Below are 19,189 nucleotides of genomic sequence, written 5' to 3'. Positions count from 1 at the left end.
GGACATATTCAGACAACCAATGAGTAAATGACTCAGTCTGTGACTTTACCTTTTATTGCTTAAACTGCCATCTGGAACAATCTATACCAAAAGGATAAATGTCTTTGCACATACAGGAAGTCAAACCGAGTACAGTCATTTGGTAGAATATAAAAAGAATGGTCCTCAGATGACCTGCAGCTCTCAGAGCCTGCTGCAGGCCGCGCAAACTTGCTGAAGGTCGGGCTAGCAGGAGTGCCTACGCCCAGGTTACATAAGCTAAGGCAAACTGGGTCAATTGCAGTGTGCCTACTAGTTAGTAATCTTGTGGTGATGTGTTTTACCACATCAGTACTTCTATGTGATTGCTATGTGACAGAAGAAACACAAGCAAATCATTGGTGGGAGTTTGAACTGTCAGCAAATTGACAACTGCAAAATTCCATAACATCAACTGAATCTGAAAGCACTACAAAAGTTTTGGACCAAGTAGGCAACACTGCAATCGACTCAGGATCATGTTGACTGGTTTTGGACATACAAACAAGCGGTTACACAAGTCAATCCATCCATCCAATCAGCCATACTGTTTTGTACACAAGATTAAGATTGGAAACATGACAGAGCCTAAACAAGGAGAACACCTCAGAAAGGGATAATAGCATTACAGTATGTAAGGGTACTTTCTGTAAGAAGGGGGTGAGGGGCAAGCTGTGAGGCAGGAGTGCAAAGGAATACAACCTTGAGACTATAGATTTCTGCAGGAGTTAATAGGGGGAAAAAATGCTAAATACATTTGACGGAATTACATTGCATTCTTAAGATTCAAGGGGTGAAACTGTTTGACCAACACAGGGAATACCAGTTTGAGAATACTCTTTCATTCACACCATCTCATCACTTTACATTATGCTGTAGGTAAGCATAAAGTAGATCACAGATTGTTTCAAAAACACATTCAAATAATTCTTACAAAGCTTTAAAGCGGCTTCGCTGTTAAAATAAATATGTAATCTTAAAACGCAAGACAATTTAATCTGATGTCTGAGTCACCAGTCACTGGGATTCTTTTGCTTTTTTAAATTCAGCGCTCAAATACATAAATAATTAAAAGTCTTAAACCCATAAAACAATCTACAATTTGGAGACTTAAAATGCTAATTATTTTAAAGCCCTTTTGCCTACTTTTAAAAGGTTAACCCATGACATTTTTCACAATACAACTACATACTGTTTTGTCGGTTGACAAGAAGCATTTATTTACGCTGTGGCACTGAACACCTAAAATAGAATTTATGGAAAAATAAGCATTTACAAAAAGACATTTAAAACATACTTAAGATTACCATCACTCCAAACCATAGCGTAACATTAGTTTGTTCAGTCAATAAAGATAATACCTTTAATAATAATAGAATAACTATATAATAATTCTGTTAAAAAAATTATAGTGATGAAATTATTTGGTGTATACTGAATAATTATGAATACTGAAATAGACTAATACTGCCATGTTTTCCCCCCATTGTAGCCAATAATGTACCAACCAATCAGAGGTGAGTGTTAACATGGTGATAGATACTTCTTGTTTTGAGTTCCACTGTTTCGGACTATAGAATAAGAATCTATGACTTCCGAGTTGTGAAAAGAATTATAAAATAATTATCAACATTTGGCACTAGTTTGATCGCTGTTCAACAGAAAACCTTCTGGTTGCATTAAGTTGTACAAACGCTCTCAAACTAGATAAAACAATAGTGAATTAGATTGATGGAACAATCAATGGAAACAATATGAGAAATGTCAAAATAAATTTGATTTAATGTAGCAATGGAGGATAAACAGGCGATCATAACATGAAAGCTACATAAGAAATTAGATGCAATTCTTATGCTTCCAGCATTCTTTTCATTCTGAAAGGAACATTTTTATAATTTTGTGAGAATGCCAAACTTGACACTTTTATATGGAACCAAAATATCTGCATAATATTCATCATGGATCCTTACTTCACCATGTTTGATTGTCCCATCTTATCATTGGCCTGTCCTAACCTCGGCCAATCCCCTACTGAATCACCGTTCGTGTTTAAATTAGAGTAAAAAAAAATATATATATATATATATATAAGTGAATGTAGTGAAAGCATACTGTATGAAGCTGGTACATGTAACAAACTGTAACATAACTGTTCCTGTATGGGTGACTAGGATGGCTAGGTGATGGGTAGCATAAAATGAATATGTGTAAAAAAAAAAAGGCTAAAGCAAACGGAAGATCAAATTAATTGACATTGAAGCAAAATTGCATTGGTGGACCCTGGGTCTAAAAGAGGGGGGGGGGGGGGGGATTAGGGGGTACAGGGGGTGGGGAAACCCCTCAGACAGACAGTGAAACGAAGCTGTTGTACTGTTGGATGTTGCGTTTGAGAATGTCCGAGCAGGGTCCTAGGACGCGTTCGAACCGTGGTCGGTCCAGCTTCACACACTTCAGAGGACCGCGGGCGACCACAGTGGCAGCACGGGGACGGTTCATCAGCAGAGCAATCTCACCTGGAGGAACGGAGTACATGGTCAATACAAAACAGGCCTCACAGATTGGGTTAATTTCTGCTAATATAACATCTAAATATGTAAGAGGCTTGCCAAATCAGGTTAGAGCTTTGTGCTTTTCTCATCATATCACCTTAAAAATGTGAGATTCAGGCTTATATAGTGCATATACAAACAAATTAAGAAAGAAAGAAAGCTGATGAGAAGAGAGGGAGAGCTGAAGCCTGAGCAGGTTCTTCTTACCAAAGTAGTCAGACGGTTGTAATCTCCCAACCTCCACAAACTCCTCGTTCTCAGAGCGACGCTGCAACACAGCTGCAGAACCCTACAGAACACACCAACATCAGGATCCTGTTCAGTAGGGGGAATTGAAAAAAAAACTAAATGAAACCCTAGAGTGAAGTACATACCTCCAGTATGATGAAGAACTCGTCGCCAGGCTCTCCCTGCACCACGATCTTCTGTCCGTCATCAAACTGCACCGGCTCCAGAGAATCAGCCACCGTCAGACGCTCCCATTTGTCCAGAGACTCTGAGGGGATGGAATCACAAGACAGAGACGTAAGTGACATCACAATAAAGAGACCATACACTGTACAGTACACCTAGGTGGTGGACGAAGAGTTGATAACGTGTCTTGAAAGCCACTGTATGCAAGTGGCTATAATCAGGGCCTGCTAAATGAGGGTAGATTTTGGCCTTGGTGGGTAAGATGTCTATTTCATTAATCACGTTGCCGGGCGGTCAGGCCTCCACAATGCAAGCATTTCACTTACATTTGTGAATAAAACTTGTCAAGTATGATCACATTTATAGTCAAATGCTGCAGTAGCTGTTATCAAAGTATTTCTGCCATGTTTCATAGATGGGAAAATAATTGCTAAAAGTACTACGAATCCTATCCCACCTCGCGCTGCAACACTGCCTGGCTGGGGGCTGCGCGCACATGAAGAGCTGAGTAAAATATTCATTTTTAGAAATGCTGCGCATAGGCATAAAAGTTGGTCTAATTTACTTGAAACGAAAGTCTACTGAACTGAGACTTTGTCCTTGTGTTTCTTGGCTATTGACATAGTTTTGTTCACAAGCTGGGTTGTTTTTCCAATGTTTGAGTTTCAACTTCTAGGGAAGAGAAGATAACGCTATTTATTACCTGTCAGACTCAGTCTCACAGGCACAAACATGACTGGAGTTGCATTACCACGGTAACATCCTGCATTTTTGTCTCATATAATATTTTGGTTAAAAGACTCAGGTCATAAAAAATGTAATGAAACAAATACCAAATTTCTTCTTACTAAAAATACATGTATTGTTTTCGAAACATTACAAAAGCATGCTCATCAGTTTTTTTGTGTAACTTTAGCAGAAAATAATCTATTTTGTCTGGTAAAAAATCTGAGTGAATGGTAGATTTTTTTTTATATCTTCTTGGGTATGACGCTACAAGCTTGGCACACCTGTATTTGGGGAGTTTCTCCCATTCTTCTCTGCAGATCCTCTCAAGCTCTGTTCTGTTGGATGGGGAGTGTCGCTGCACAGCTATTTTCAGGTCTCTCCAGAGATTTTCGAATCGGGTTCAAATCCGGGCTCTGGATGGACCACTCAAGGACATTCAGAGATTTGTCCGAAGACAACGCAGGTGTCACGTCCTGACCCTTGTAAGAAGTCATTTGCCATAGTAGAGTGGTCAGGGCGTGACAGGTGGTTGTGTTGGGTGGTTTTGGGTTTTCTGTTTATATGTGGGCTTTTTCTAGTATTCTACTTCTATGTTTTGTTTTCCAGGTTTTGGCCGGGTATGGTTTCCAATCAGAGGCAGGTGTCTTTCGTTGTCTCTGATTGGAAGCCATACTTAGGCAGCCTGTTTTGCTTTGGGGTTTGTGGGTAGTTGTTTTCTGTTTTGTATACGTACCTGATGGAACTGTTGGCTGTCGTTTTGTTATTTTGTTGAAGTGTTATCATAAATAAAAGAAATATGAGCACTTTACACGCTGCGCCTTGGTCCCCTTTCAACGACCCCTGTGACAGCAGGAGTGGCTTGGCTGTGTGCTTAGGGTCGTTGTCCTGTTGAAAGGTGAACCTTCACCCCAGTCTGAGTGCTTTTTCATCAAGCTCTCTGTACTTTGCTCCGTTCATCTTTGCCTCGATCCTGACTAGTCTCCCAGTCCCTGAAAAACATCCCCACAGCATGATGCTGCCACCACGCTTCACTGTAGAGATGGTGCCAGGTTTCCTCCAGATGCGACGCTTGGCAATCAGGCCAAAGAATTCAATCTTGGTTTCATCAGACCAGAGAATATTGTTTCTCATGGTTCGAGAGTCCTTTAGGTGCCTTTTGGCAAACTCCAAGCGGGCTGTCATGTGCCTTTTACTAAGGAGTGGCTTCTGTCTGGCCGGGTGGCCAGCTCTAGGAAAAGTCTTGGTGGTTCCAAACGTCCTCCCATTTAAGAATAATGGATGACAATGTGTTCTTGGGGACCTTCAACGTTGCAGAAATTTCTTGGTACCCTTCCCCAGATCTGTGCCTCGACACAATCCTGTCTCGGAGCTCTACGGACAATTCCTTTGACATCATGGCTTAGTTTCTGCTCTGACATGCACTGTCAACTGTGGGACCTTTTATATAGACAGGTGTGTGCCTTTCCAAATCATGTCCAATCAATTGAATTTACCACAGGTGGACTCCAAGTTGTAGAAACATCTCAAGGATGATCAATGGAAACTGGATGCACCGGTGCTCAATTTCACATCTCATAGCAAAGGTGTCTGAATACTTAAGTAAATAAGGTATCTGTTTTTTATTTTTAATACATTTGCTAAAATTTCTAAAAACCTGTTTTCACTTTGTCATTATGGGCTATTGTATGTAGACAATCAATTTTAGAATAAGGCTGTAACATAACATAATGTTGAAAAAGTCAAGGGGTCTGAATGCACTATACATGCCACAGTGGCTGGTGGACCATTTTTTTTTTTAACATTGGCTATTATTATTATTATTATTATTATTATTATTAGTAGAAATGTCAAAAAGCAAAATAAACAGTGAACCTTACCTAAGATGGAAACTTTGCTGAGGAACTCCTCGTACATCTTCCTCTTCCTCAAAGTGCTTCCCTGTGAAGAATAACAACAAGTCATAATGTTTATTCCTGAGTTCTGACAATTGTTGTAAGCCTTCAAAAACATCATGCATAAACTGGTCATACAGCTAACCTTTTGTAGTTGTCTGTATTTTCCATTTGTAAAATCCAGCAGGTATAAAAAAAAAAAATGCAGCATTTCTACATGTCCTTACTCATCGTTAATCACTCCAAAAGTAAATCAAAGCATGTCAGTCAGGTGAAGTGTCAGAGCAGAGCAGGACGAGGCTCACCATGAGTATCCTCCTGTAGCTGTCTCTGTCGATGCCCCACAGTTTGACGTTGCTCTTGGCTCGGACGGTGGCAGCCCTGGGGGTCCCGTAGATCAGAGCCAACTCTCCGAAGCTGCCCCCCTCCCCAATACTGGTCACCCACTCGTTGTTCACATACACCTGGAAGGAGGGGGGAGAAGGGTATTTAGACATTAAGATCAGGTAAGGTCAGCGTGTTACTGTCGCTATTAAGATGCTGTTGACTGCCTATGTGTATGTCGTTTCTTGTATTATATAGAAAGGATGCGACGTAGCCATATAATTACAACACTAGATCTATGAGAGTAGGCATTGCTAAGGTAACAGATAATAGGGATCTGAATAGCGAAGTAACATATGACAAAAAAAGAAGACAGAACAGTCTAAAAAGACAGTTGCAAAAATAAGCCTGTCATATTCAGGAGGGAAAGAAAACAAGACAAGCTTTCAACTTGGGGGCCTGTTTTCTTTCAAACTGGAATGCTTGTGTGAGAATGTTTGTTTATTAATACAAGAGTCATTGTGCAAAAATGTGTGTTCCTAAAATACATCAAGAGACTTACATCCGTCTCTCCTTGGTCGATGACGTAGAAATTATCTCCCTCATCACCTGAGAGAGAAGGAAGACATTGTTAATCTTTTCTCTGGAATAAAAAGACACTTCAGTTCTACTTGAATTTCCACTGAATCTAAAGGACAATGAGAACCTACTGTACCTTGCATAATAACAGTCTCTCCAGCGATGTAGGTAACTGAAAACATGGCGTCAAAGATGTCGCTGTGAATAAAGATCGTGTTTGTAAAGTTTCAGGTTTGTGGCATGATCAGTGGGATTGATCTAAACTCACATTGACAACCAATCTTTACAGACAAATCAAAGACCATTAACAACAAAGCGTGTTAACAACATACCTCCTCTCATTGTCATCCAAGTGAGAGAAAAGCACATTCTTTTCGATAGCTTTAGCTAGGGCAGCCATTGTTTTGTAGTCTTTAGGAATGACCTTGAAAACAAAACCATCCATGATTAAGCAAATCACCCTAAGTATTCACAAAATCTCCAGCCAGCCTATAGATATGACTGTAAGTAGAGAATATTGTTTTGAGGGCTGGTCTAAATGACTGCGTTTTGTCAGATGCTTTGTTTTAGTAGAGCCATGTGTTTCAAGATTATGTACGTTTTTATGTGTGCAGTTGTGTGTGTGTGCGTACAGTATGTTGTTAAGAGTGTGTGTGTATCCTCACCTTTCTGACATAGGATGCAGCGTCCTCCTCTGTGTAGACCTCAGCGCTGATGGCTCCTCTCCGCCGGCGACCCTTGACAACAGGGTTCATGGGAGGAGACACCTCCTCATCCCGGGAGTCAGAACGGCTGCTGGCCTTCTGCTGGTTCAGGATTTGCTTGGCCTCCTCCTGCATGGTTCACAGGTCAGAGTTCACACAGCCAATCAGCTGCCAGGGCAAGACTTTACAATACAAAGGCACTACAATTATAAAACTAGTTTCATGGAAGGCCATGGGCCTGGAGGAACACAGCTGGATGATGCGCACAGTTGAACACACACACACACGCACACGCCACCCTACCAGCCCAGACTCACCTTCTCCAGCCTCTCGAAGTACTCTCTGAGGAAGGCCATGGGTCTGTCAGGCCGGGAGGTACACAGCTGGACGATGCAGTCCTTCAGCAGCTGCTGGATGTTGTGTTTCTGCACGTACAGCTCACACTCCCTCAGACTCCTCTCCTCCTCGCTGCTCGTACTGCCCGACGCCATCACGATTGAAGACGCGCTACTGCTCTGCTACGACCTGGTGAACTGGCGAACTCTGGCCTCTAAACTAGAGATTGAGAGAGACAACTTGGATTGTTACTTCTACTACGCATATATATATATTTTTTAAAGAGTTACAATCTTCTTCTAATGTGGTTGTTATAGTCTTATAACATCTGATAACTGACTAATATGCAGATGCGAGAGAGAGGAAGAGAGGGAGGGACTCATTGGAAGGGATTAGAGGAAGGGAGGGAGAGTGTGAGACAGAAAGAAAAAGAGACAGGCATTTCAGGGATGCTTGAGGGTAACTTGTCATATGATGTAATTAAGTCTTAAAATGGTGGTAAACAGATAGGCCCAAACAACAAAACAAACTGTGTCCTTGTTTGACGGGAGAAGAAAAGTTACATTTCTTATCAGTTTCATCATGTTGCGGTCAAAATTACTGTATATCATATGCCATTTAAATAGGACCATGTCATTACTAATCTGTCAAAGTAGATTTAGATTGATAATATTGACCAAAAAAAATGGAGCTAGTAGCAAGTACGACATGCTGCTTTACTTCAAAAGAGAGGATCTAGTGCATTGGTCACGTTAGGTACACCACCAAAGGGTTGCATTGTACACTAAGTACAGATCATGAAGAGTCAAATTATATAAACAACCATTTACATCAAGTATCAATAAAATAAATAGTTAGCCGAGCTACTGCTGATTGGGATTTCAGACAGTTCTTGAATGTCCTGCTATCTAGCAATGCTTTTTGCTCTGGCGTTTTCAATACTGCCCATGAACTGTCTCCTGGAATAATATGACAGATCCCCCACCAAAAAGAAAAACATTCAAAATGACCTTGCTTTCAAAACGTTGACTGGAGCAGTAACGTTACAACTTCGATAAAATAGAAGGCAAACTATGGTTGGCTACCAACAAACATGGAAAACAAGGTACATTTCGGGGGCATCAATGCTAGCTAGCCAGCCACCTCTGATAATATAGCTGTTAAAGATACAACACTGCGTTAACTAGGAGCATAAGAGATGACAGCAACCAATACCTAACTGGCCTAGGCTATAATACCGTAGCTAACGTTACTAGAGTTAATACGCATCAGATGGCTGTTTGATCGCAGTTTACTGGTACGTTAGCTAACTTAAATAAACATAATCATGACGAAGCTAACTTGCTAAAACTGTATTGATGGATATCAAATCTATCAACCAGCTAGGTAGCTAGCTAGAAAACTAGTTGGCATTTTGGCCTGCAAAGCCAGTCAGTCCAGAGATACTTCAGTTCTGGCCAGTCTTGCCAATGACGCCATCTTGAGCTCTATCATAAACAAATACAAGGCGGAGGCTACATATCCCGCGATCGCAAATGGCATCAATTTCAAACAATGTGCGCAATACTTACAACAATCCGCAAATTATTGGCGAGCCCTTTCGACACTAACTCGGTTTTGGATGTTATTTCCACAAGCTTACCAAAAAATCTCTCTTCGATTTTTCCAAAAACTTGGACCGCTGCCCCACCGGATATGGGTTTAGAACCAATCACGAACCGTCATTGACGTCAATTCGCCTCATTCTGACACGTGAGCCGTAACCCTTGGCAACCTTAAAGGGGAACGCATGGAAATCATGACGTCAATGGGAAATCAATAGCAGATATAAGGACCTGATAGCCTCATATTAATTTCCCATGAACAGTGGAGCGTCCTCTATTCAAATAATATTAAATGTATGAATATTTTGGGAGGATATTGTTGTTTTATGAAGATAAATGTTCTGCGCACTGTACTTCAGCAGTTTAACCTTAATATAAACAATATATGGCTGATCGCGGTGCCATTGGATTAGATTATGTTTAATGACAGATCAGCCAAGGAATATGTATAATGCATTGTTGTACAGATGTAGGATCTTAATTAGAGCCAGGTTGCTACAGCAGTAAAATAATCCTGGAGCAACAGGAAATGTTAATTATTCAGTGGATTATAATTAAAGTACATTTTTGTAGGGCTCGATACCCTTTTCGTTAGGGCATATCAAGTCTGAAATTTCAAAGTGGAAATTACAGACTTTAGAAGCCTTTTTAAAACTCAAATACACTACAAATGTGCATTTCCTGCTGTGCAAGAAAATTCCCAGAAACAAAAGAGTGATCAATTTAAGTAAAATCCTATGTATGTGTTGCTTTTGTGCAAACTCTGCAAAGCTTCACATAGAGAGATGTAGCAAAGATGCGGTCAGCAAAACACTTGATGGGTTCATCCAATCAAAACAATCAAAACAATTCCTCGTGCCCGAAGAAGGTAAAGTGAACCAATCGCAATCGTGTAATTTAGAATGGGCGGTGCTCTCTGGACTGTTTTCTTGTAAACCAATCAGATACAAGTTATGAAAAGGTCGGCCAATCTGAGTGGTGCAGAGGTAATGTTCTAACCAGCCAATAGAAAAGTCACGCATACAGCCCTCAGCGGTTTTTGTTTCACTTGTTGGTCTCCTGTTATTTATTGATGTTAAGGATAAAAACAGAACAATACAAGTGCCTTCCTCAAACAGTAAAACAAAAACAATAACAGGGAATTATAGTTTCAGGATTCAAACCAGCCGTTTGTAATTTGTATAGCATTTATTACATTGTATTAACTCATCTCTAGCGCAAACGTGTGTAGAGGAGCTGGGTTTCGGAGTGATCGATCAGATCCCAGCTCTGCAAACTAGGGCAGTGGAGCAGGATAATAACCGTGGACGAGATGGAGGACCGGGAGACATTCGACGGTCCAGGAGGGCCACAAGACTTGATCAGTTCCTCGTTCAACCAGGACACCACGTAATCTAGCGGATTCTACTTGTCATACTGCTAGATATATTCTTGCATAATCTAGGGCCGAAGTATTTCCTTATGCTTCCAGCTATAATATGGTCTGTAGCAGAAATATGTTACTGTAAGAATTGTATCTTCCAACCTCACCTACTTGTGCATTTTGTTTATCCAATTGTCCCATGGTGTCTCTTCAACACAGTTCCTAAAATATAGGTTACTAGCTTGTGAAGTAGGCCACCACACTACGAAGGCCTATTGGTGGCCAAAGAAAAGTATCCAAGCTAGATTTGACCTACAGTGGAGATACTGGTCAGCAGACTACACACTAAAAACAAATGGTTCTATATAGTGCCAAATCATTTTCGAACGCTTTTAAAACACGGAAGCCAAACGCGAAAACTATGGACACAACTCCGCGCTCGGACATGATCATAATTAATATGTGCGCCACCAGAAAGGGGATAGGGGATTTTAGAATCACTTAAAATATGGGCTGTGTTTCGTGTAGACTTACCCTGGCGTGACGTTTTGATAACCATGTAAATCTCTCTCGGATAAGGCGATTTATCAATATATTCGGCTGTATTTACTCTCAGATTCGGAAATGCTCATTAGCGTCAAAAGAGACATCATGCAAAACTACAAATCCCTATATGCTCCTGCACGTTCTCTAGCTGACACTTTTGCTAACATGTATTTTGTCAATTTAAAACTAGCATGAGACAGTTCACATAATTTTCCATTTAAAGAAATGTAACCAAGTTATTGATTAATACATTTAGATTGTTAATCCAGAGATTCTTACCTTCGCTTCGGCATTCTTGTCCATATCATCATGGCATTTTTAGTTCTTTATGATAGCCACATTAGCAGCTAATCAGCATTTAATGTTTTTTTATGGGGGGTAAGTACAGGCAATATCTTGATAAAAGTCACCTTGTCCTGGAGAGATTTACGTGGTTATCAAAATGTCAAGCCAGGGTAAGTCTACACGAAACACAGCCCTTATTTGAAGTGTTTATAAATTCCCCTATGGGAAAAATGAATGGTGGAAAAACGATTGGAACCATTTCCCTGTTTGACTGCTATGTTTTATGGGCATTATGACTCTTACTGTGGTACTCTTTTATGCCATAATTTACTTGAATGGAGACGCCTGTTCTATTCATTCTTATATCTATTGTAGAGCTGTACGAGTTTTTTTACGTTTTGGTTTGATAGCCATATTATATTATAAAAATTCCACAGGTTTTATTATGTTTAATAACAAGTTGAAATAGGTGTGCTAGCTCTGGAACTGCTGGGGGTCCCTGGGGAGAGAATTGAGAACTACTGACTAGTCAACTGTTCATAAAACACGGTCACTGGCCTAAGTCATATACTGTATAACATATGATAGCATAACACAACATTTTAGATCAACTGGAATGACACTCACTCACGGTTGCACAAAAAGATCTGTGAGCAAACCAAGCCCCAAAATATTCTAATGAGCCGCCACCCCTACATTTGAATTATCACAAAAAAAGGAAATAACCTTTTTTTGAACTGCAAATAACTATTGAAGGGTTCTTTGGGTTAGTATGGTTACACATAGAACCATCACTCTTCGCAAAGAACACTTGAGGAACCCACATTTTTTTGTGTGTATTGTGCAAGTCTGGTATTTGTCTCAGATGATGACACATGCAATGCGTTTTGGAACTGTCAAATACTATCACAACTGCATGAATGGGGCGGTTGGATGTATTGGGTTATGGCAACATTAGTGTGAGTGATAAAGGAGCATCCAGACACTTGATCTACAGGTCAATTACAGGTGTAATAACAGCTGCATGGCTGGGGTCTGGCGTCGTAAACAATCCAGGTGGTCAAACAGACACATTGACATTAAATCTCTCCCATTTTCAATCTTTCTCAGCAGTTAGGCTATAAGTTGCCTGGCTGGGCAAGGACCTATATCCAACTGAACCACTCACCTGATCAACTCTGGGTAGCGGTTGCCCTCAGGCACAGATCTAGGATCAGCTCACCCTCCCGATAGCGTAACCTAAACCATACAGGAGGAAAACATTAAACTGATCTTAAATCAGTGTCTATTCTAGATTGAATATCCTATATTATCCTACTCCATCCTATTCCATCTGTTGACAGACGCCTGCCCCTCCTTTTCTCTACACAGTATTTCTGTATATGCCCATAGATAGTGTGCTTGATTATCAGTGCTGTTTGAAGTGCTTAGGGTGATTACATCCTTTCGCAACAGCGAATGGGGATCTTAAAAAAAGAAAATAATAATAATAATACATGACCTGATTCAACTCTTACTGTGTTGGCTATACAGCACACTGTGTATCCTTAATTTCCCCATGACTGCTATATATAGCTCACTGGGTAGTGAGGCATTGCACATATTCCCTACACTTCCCGGTCAGCCGAGTGTGTGTATGCTTAGAAAACAACATCCTCTGCCTTTAGTGGTCCAATCAGCCTTTCCACTCATAAACATTGTGTCATCTAATTTTTTATTGTATGTTTTTTTCTGTTATATGTGCATTTATTTCCATAGCTTAAGACCCCTATGGTTTATGATTTACATAGATTATGGCACCACAAGTTAACATCTACAGTACCAGTCAAAAGTTTGGACACACCTACTCATTCAAGGGTTTTTCTTTATTTGTACTATTTTCAACACTGTAGAATAATAGTGACGACATCAAAACTATGAAATAACACATATGGAATCATGTAGTAACCAAAAAAGTGTTAAACAAATCAAAATAGATTTTAGATTCTTCAAAGTAGCCACCCTTTGCCTTGATGATAGCTTTTCACACTCTTGGCATTCTCTCAACCAGCTTCATGAGGAATGCTTTTCCAACAGTCTTGAAGTAGTTCCTACATATGCTGAGCACTTGTTGGCTCCTTTTCCTTCACTCGGCCCAACTCATCCAAAACCATCTCAATTGGGTTGAGGTCGGGTGATTGTGAAGGCCAGGTCATCTGATGCAGCACTCCATCACTATCAAATTTGGACTCATCAGACCAAAGGACAGATTTCCACCGGTCTAATGTCCATTGCTCGTGTTTCTTGGCCCAAGCAAGCCTCTTCTTATTATTGGTGTCCTTTAGTAGTGGTTTCTTTGCAGCAATTTGACCATGAAGGCCTGATTCACGCAGTCTCCTCTGAACAGTTGAGGTTGAGATGTGTCTGTTACTTGAACTCTGAAGCATTTATTTGTGCTGCAATCTGAGGTGCAGTTAACTCTAATGAACGTATCCGCTGCAGCAGAGGTAACTCTGGGTCTTCCTTTTTGTGGCGGTCCTCATTAGAGCCAGTTTCATCATAGTGCTTGATGGTTTTTCCGACTGCACTGCTCTTGAAATTTTCCGCATTGACTGACCTTCATGTCTTAAAGTAATGATGGACTGTCATTTCTCTTTGCTTATTTGAGCTGTTCTTGCCATAATATGGACTTGGTATTTTACCAAATAGGGATATCTTTTGTAGACCACCCCTAACTTGTCACAACACAACGGATTGGCTTAAATGCATTAAGAAGGAAAGAAATTCCACAAATTAATAGGGCACACCTGTTAACTGAAATGCACTCCAGGTGACTATCTCATGAAGCTGGTTGAGAGAATGCCAAGAGTGCTCAAAGCTGTCAAGGCAAAGGGTGGCTACTTTGAAGAATCTCAAATATAAAATATATTTTGATTTGTTTAACACCAGGACTGAGTTTGGGAAAGTCTGATAAAGAGTATACACATAGTGGGCACCATCTTGGATGTGTAATAACAGTTGGGTCGCTTTGTGTCTCAGGTCTCTATCAGTGGGCACTAAGTCAGGCTACAGACTCTTCTCTGTCACCTCGGTGGACAAGATGGACTGCATCCATGAAGGAGGTGAGTGAGTTTCCTTATAGCCTGTGTGTACTGGTAGCTAGTATCTACAGTTAAACACTGGCAGATGTTCACTAAACTGGTATCATAGGACAGGGACAAAACAAGCACCTAGTAAGCTGTGGTCAGGTCAACCAGCGTGGTTGTACAGTAGTCTCTGTAACCAGAGAACAAGTTGTTCTAAGCTGACACAGTCCACCCTCTCCCACTTATGTAAGCAATGGTAGTGAGTAATGTGTTACACCATAAGCCTGTTCCCAGTAATGCATTCTACAAGTATTTTATCAGTGTTTCATATCACGGTGAGAGGAAAGTGTCAGCGTATTAATGTTTTGGTATGAGTGTCAAATCAAAAAAATCAAATACAATTTTGTCACATGCGCCAAATACCGTGAAATGCTTACTTACATGCCCTTAACCAACAATGCAGTTTTAAGAAAAATAAAAGTTCCGAAAATATTAAACTATGAAATGAATGTGATGGAATGTGCGCCTGCGTGAGTGTGTATGTGTTTGCGTGTCTGTGCATGTGTGCTCTATGCATATGTTTACCTGTGTGTGTGTGTGTGTGTGTGTGTGTGTGTGTGTGTGTGTGTGTGTGTGTCTTCTATGCAAATCGTTTTTATATAAGCACATCTATGTGATTTAACCCTTCCCACCCACTTCCTTCCCTCCCTTTCCCAGTGGAGTGTCCAGACGTGTGCATCGTGGAGCGGTTGTTCTCCAGCAGTCTGGTGGTGGTGGTCAGTCTCTCCATGCCCCGACGTATGAACGTCTACCACTTCAAGAGGGGAACAGAGATCTGCAACTATAGCTACTCCAACAACATCCTCTCAGTCAGGCTCAACAGACAGGTAATGGCCATCGGAGGCCCCATTCCAAACCCACTCCTCACCCCTATCCCTAGGTCAGATTGAGGCCCACCTGAGAGGGATTCCCATTCCAAACCCACTCCTCACCCCTATCCCTAGGTCAGATTGAGGCCCACCTGAGAGGGATTCCCATTCCAAACCCACTCCTCACCCCTATCCCTAGGTCAGATTGATGCCCACCTGAGAGGGATTCCCATTCCAAACCTTATAGCTCTGCAGTAACGTTTCTCTCTCCGTCCCCTGTAGAGGCTGGTAGTGTGTCTGGAGGAGTCAGTCTACATCCACAACATCAAAGACATGAAGCTGCTCAAGACGCTGCTCAACATACCACACAACCCCTCAGGTACTGAATACACACGTAGGCACGCGATGCGTACCCTCAACTATGCTCCGTTTTTAAACACAGTCACACCCTCCAACCCGTCAGGTCTCTGTGCCCTCTCTGTGAACCATGGAAACTCCTACCTGGCGTACCCTGGCAGTCAGACCATCGGAGAGATCATGGTTTATGACGCCAACAACCTGGTAAGACCTGACATTCAAACTTCTTCTGCCACCGCTGCTATTCAAGTCAGTCTACACAGCACAACGCAGGGGGTATTCATGTTGATCTCAATGGCAGCTTGCGATTAGGTAGTAGAGTGTTTGCAGTGGTAGTGGAAATGCCTTAATACTTTTGAGTACATGGAGTACAGTCATTGCATGTCACGGCTGTTGAAGTGGTCGCAGGTTAATGTCAACGACGTATGACCTGTGTGTTCCTCAGAGGACGGTGACGATGATCCCAGCCCATGACAGTCCCCTGGCAGCTCTCACATTCAACGTGTCAGGAACTAAACTGGCCAGCGCCTCTGAGAGGGTGAGTCTGACTGTTCCTCCCTCTCTCTTTTTGTTTATCTCTGCCTGTCTTTCTACTGTATCGCTCTCTATATACACTGAGTATACCAAGCATTAGGAACACCTTCCTAATATTGAGTTGCGTTCCACAGGGTTGCTGGCCCATGTTGACTCCAATGCTTCCCACAGTTGTGTCAAGTTGGCTGGATGTCCTTTGGGTGGTGGAGCATTCTTGATACACACAGGAAACTGTTGAGCATGAAAAACCCAGCAACGTTGCAGTTCTTGACACAAACCGGTGCGCCTGGAACCTACTTCCATACCCTGTTCAAAGGCACTTCAATCTTTTGTCTTGCCAATTCACCCTCTGAATGGCACACATACACAAGCCATGCCTCAATTGTCTCAAGTCTTAAAAATCCTTCTTTAACCCGTCTCCTCCCCTTCATCTACACTGATTGAAGTGGATTTAACAAGTGGCATCAATAAGGGATCCTAACATTCACCTGGTCATGGAAAGAGCAGGTGTTCTTAATGTTTTGTACACTCAGTGTGTCACTCCCTTTCTCTGTGTACAATAGTTCTGTCTGACCATCTCCTCCTCCTCCTCTCCAGGGTACAGTGATCCGAGTGTTCACCATCCCAGAGGGACAAAGACTGTTTGAGTTCCGCAGAGGGATGAAGAGGTCAGATTATGACAGACAGACTACAGACACACACACACACACACACACAATACTTTAGAATGTCTCCCACTATAAGGTTTTGTAGGGGTAGGTTTGGTCTCTTGAGGATGATGACTTTTACCATGTGTGTTTGTCTCAGGTACGTGAGTATCAGCTCGTTGTCCTTTAGTTTAGACGCTCAGTTCCTCTGTGCCTCCAGCAACACCGAAACGGTCCATATCTTCAAACTGGAACATCACAACCCCAGGTACACACGGTTTACTCCCTTTTGATTTTGTTGTGTTGATTGTGTTACAACCTGGCCCTTTCTTGTCCTCAGTGGCTAGTTGTCAGGAGTGGAAGATGCTTTGTGTTACAGTTGTCTTTGTAGTCAGTTGGGAAGAGGAGTGTGATTGACTTGTTGAGTGTGACTATGTCTCTTCTGCCTGTTTAGTCGAGCGGGGGAATCTCCTACGTGGGGTGCATACATGGGAAAGATGTTCACAGCAGCCAGCACCTACCTTCCCTCCCAGGTCTCTGACATGATGCACCAGGACCGGGCCTTCGCCACCGTGCGACTTAACATGTTCGGACTCAAGAACATCTGCGCCTTGGCCACGTAAGTCTGTGTGTGTTTGCGGGGGGGATGGTGTGTGTCTGTGTGCGTTTCGATGTTTGGTAACTCTTTATTTGATAGTTCTATTTGTTATGATTTTCAGGATTCAGAAGCTGCCTCGTCTGCTGGTGGCATCATCAGATGGACATATCTACATCTATAACATCGACCCACAGGAGGGAGGAGAGTGTGTGTTTGTCAGGAAACATAGGTGAATAAGTGTGTGAGCCTCAGGGTTGGGGTCAATTCCATTTCAATTCCAGGAAGTACACTGAAAGTCCCATTTCAATTCTCTTCAATGCTTTTCAATCAGGAATTTGGTTTACTTTCTGAATTGACTGGAATTTAAATAGAATATACCCAACCCTGGTGTGTGTGGAAGCATATTCGTATATGCGCTTCTGTGCGTGTGTATTTGCTCTCAGGCTCTCATTGTGTTTTCTCCAGACTATTTGAAGGAGATGAGGAGCCACAGGAAGAACAGGAAGAGGAGGAGCTTGAGGATAGAAGGTCCCTCCCACCGTCAAACAGCCCATCATATGCTGCCACTGTGGTTCTCCCCTCAACCCCACCCTCTTCTACCACTCTCACAGGTATTATGTGGATGTTTGGTTGTGTGTATGGTGTGTGTCTGTCTTACCTTGTGTAGTTTAGTCTGGTGATGTGACCTTTTGTCATCTCTCCTCTCTTTCCATCTTCTTCCTTCTCCGTTCCCTCAATCCTCCTCCCAGGCTACTCAGACAGAGGGGCTGAGAAAGGTGATGTGATCCCTGAACATGAGTTTACCAAGGGACCCGTCTGTCTGGATGACGAGAACGAGTTTCCTCCAGTCAGCAACCAGAGCAACTGACCCGACTCTTCCCGGGAACCAATCAACTGGAGCCATTCAAGCTAGAAGGGATATCAGTATTCAGAGAACTCCCCGCCCAGGTCCCACCCCCATGTCCCCAATGAACCAATCAGATGGGAGAAATGTAGATGCCACAATGGTGATTGGTTACTATTATGTGCCACTCAGAAGTAGTGTATGGATAGACAGTAGACCGGTCTCTGTACATTGTCTTATACCTGGCCCTGAAGATCAATATGAATAAAAACATTTCATTCCCTAACTATCAGAAGGAAAGGAGGTCTGGGCTCTGAAGTTGTAGCCTACCTCTAGTCTAATATTAACCAATATTAACATGGTTAAACAGGGACTTTAATATTTAATTGCATTCATATAGCGCTATTGAGAAGTGTTCAAAGTGCTTAACATTGTCAAAAGGGGAAGAGGCAAAACCATTCAATTGTACTTTTATAACCACTTAGTATCGTTTAGTGATATATAACACTGACTGGATAGTGAAGTCGGAGTCCTATTCTGCTGCTTGATGCAGATTGGCTAGAACCCAGTGTAGGGTGGCAGAGAGGGGCACAGAGACAGGCTTATCAGTGGGCTCTAGCTGTGGCACGCCCTGAGAGAGGAGGGAGGGAAGAGATAGAAAGAGGGGGGGCTGCTATCATATGTCTGAAGCGATAGTTTTCTAACAGCTCTAGGAAAAAAGGTGGAATGAAGAGTCAAATACTGAAATGTGAAAAACTGGAATATAGAACTGTATTATAGGATTGTACAGGTCCTTTTATTTCATTATTAACACCATTGACTACATAATATTGAATATTGTAACATTTCAGACATGACAGATGTTTTTACTTTGTAAAAAAATTATGATGACTTGTACTAAATACTCTTTTGGAATATGAAATTAGTATTAT

General features: G+C 41.8%; 2 protein-coding genes across 6 annotated transcripts; one reads left to right on the top strand and one right to left on the bottom strand.

Moving 5' to 3' along the window:
- Positions 1-38: 38 nt before the first annotated feature.
- On the bottom strand, positions 39-11,606 carry prkar1ab (protein kinase, cAMP-dependent, regulatory, type I, alpha (tissue specific extinguisher 1) b). 4 transcript variants are annotated; one of them, XM_014179785.3, is made up of 11 exons: positions 11,338-11,606; positions 7,527-7,764; positions 7,171-7,338; positions 6,838-6,929; positions 6,642-6,703; positions 6,489-6,535; positions 5,908-6,066; positions 5,588-5,648; positions 2,942-3,063; positions 2,775-2,856; positions 39-2,531 (listed from the first exon to the last, which is right to left on the bottom strand). In XM_014179785.3, exons 2-11 carry the CDS (start codon positions 7,698-7,700, stop codon positions 2,359-2,361), a joined length of 1,140 nt encoding a protein of 379 aa, XP_014035260.1. In that variant the 5' UTR covers positions 7,701-7,764; positions 11,338-11,606; the 3' UTR covers positions 39-2,358. The 4 variants fall into 4 exon arrangements, with proteins under 4 accessions (XP_014035260.1, XP_014035259.1, XP_014035258.1 ...); XM_014179784.3 differs by lacking the exon at positions 11,338-11,606 and adding an exon at positions 11,047-11,233; XM_014179783.3 differs by lacking the exon at positions 11,338-11,606 and adding an exon at positions 9,188-9,314.
- LOC106589602 (WD repeat domain phosphoinositide-interacting protein 1) lies at positions 10,168-19,179 on the top strand. 2 transcript variants are annotated; one of them, XM_014179780.2, is made up of 12 exons: positions 10,168-10,538; positions 14,362-14,444; positions 15,126-15,295; positions 15,560-15,656; positions 15,741-15,838; positions 16,080-16,172; positions 16,766-16,836; positions 16,976-17,083; positions 17,270-17,434; positions 17,535-17,642; positions 17,879-18,024; positions 18,163-19,179. In XM_014179780.2, exons 1-12 carry the CDS (start codon positions 10,462-10,464, stop codon positions 18,279-18,281), a joined length of 1,335 nt encoding a protein of 444 aa, XP_014035255.1. In that variant the 5' UTR covers positions 10,168-10,461; the 3' UTR covers positions 18,282-19,179. The 2 variants fall into 2 exon arrangements, with proteins under 2 accessions (XP_014035255.1, XP_014035256.1); XM_014179781.3 differs by lacking the exon at positions 10,168-10,538 and adding an exon at positions 11,378-11,513.
- Positions 19,180-19,189: the final 10 nt, after the last annotated feature.

The sequence above is a fragment of the Salmo salar genome, chromosome 28, assembly GCF_965601325.2.
Source record: "Salmo salar chromosome 28, fSalSal1, whole genome shotgun sequence".
In the NCBI taxonomy this organism is placed as follows: domain Eukaryota; kingdom Metazoa; phylum Chordata; class Actinopteri; order Salmoniformes; family Salmonidae; genus Salmo; species Salmo salar.
Note: the sequence above shows the minus strand (reverse complement) of the source record. Positions and strands in the feature narration are given on the sequence as shown.

Coding starts and splice junctions, on each gene's coding strand:
- prkar1ab (XM_014179785.3), bottom strand. CDS start 7,700: ATGGCGTCGGGCAGTACGAGCAGCGAGGAGGAGAGGAGTCTGAGGGAG. Junction 6,704..6,837: donor TTGGATGACAATGAGAGGAG/GTATGTTGTTAA, acceptor CTTTATTCACAG/CGACATCTTTGACGCCATGT. Junction 6,536..6,641: donor AGAGACTGTTATTATGCAAG/GTACAGTAGGTT, acceptor CTTCTCTCTCAG/GTGATGAGGGAGATAATTTC.
- LOC106589602 (XM_014179780.2), top strand. CDS start 10,462: ATGGAGGACCGGGAGACATTCGACGGTCCAGGAGGGCCACAAGACTTG. Junction 15,657..15,740: donor CATACCACACAACCCCTCAG/GTACTGAATACA, acceptor CCAACCCGTCAG/GTCTCTGTGCCCTCTCTGTG. Junction 16,837..16,975: donor TTCCGCAGAGGGATGAAGAG/GTCAGATTATGA, acceptor TGTTTGTCTCAG/GTACGTGAGTATCAGCTCGT.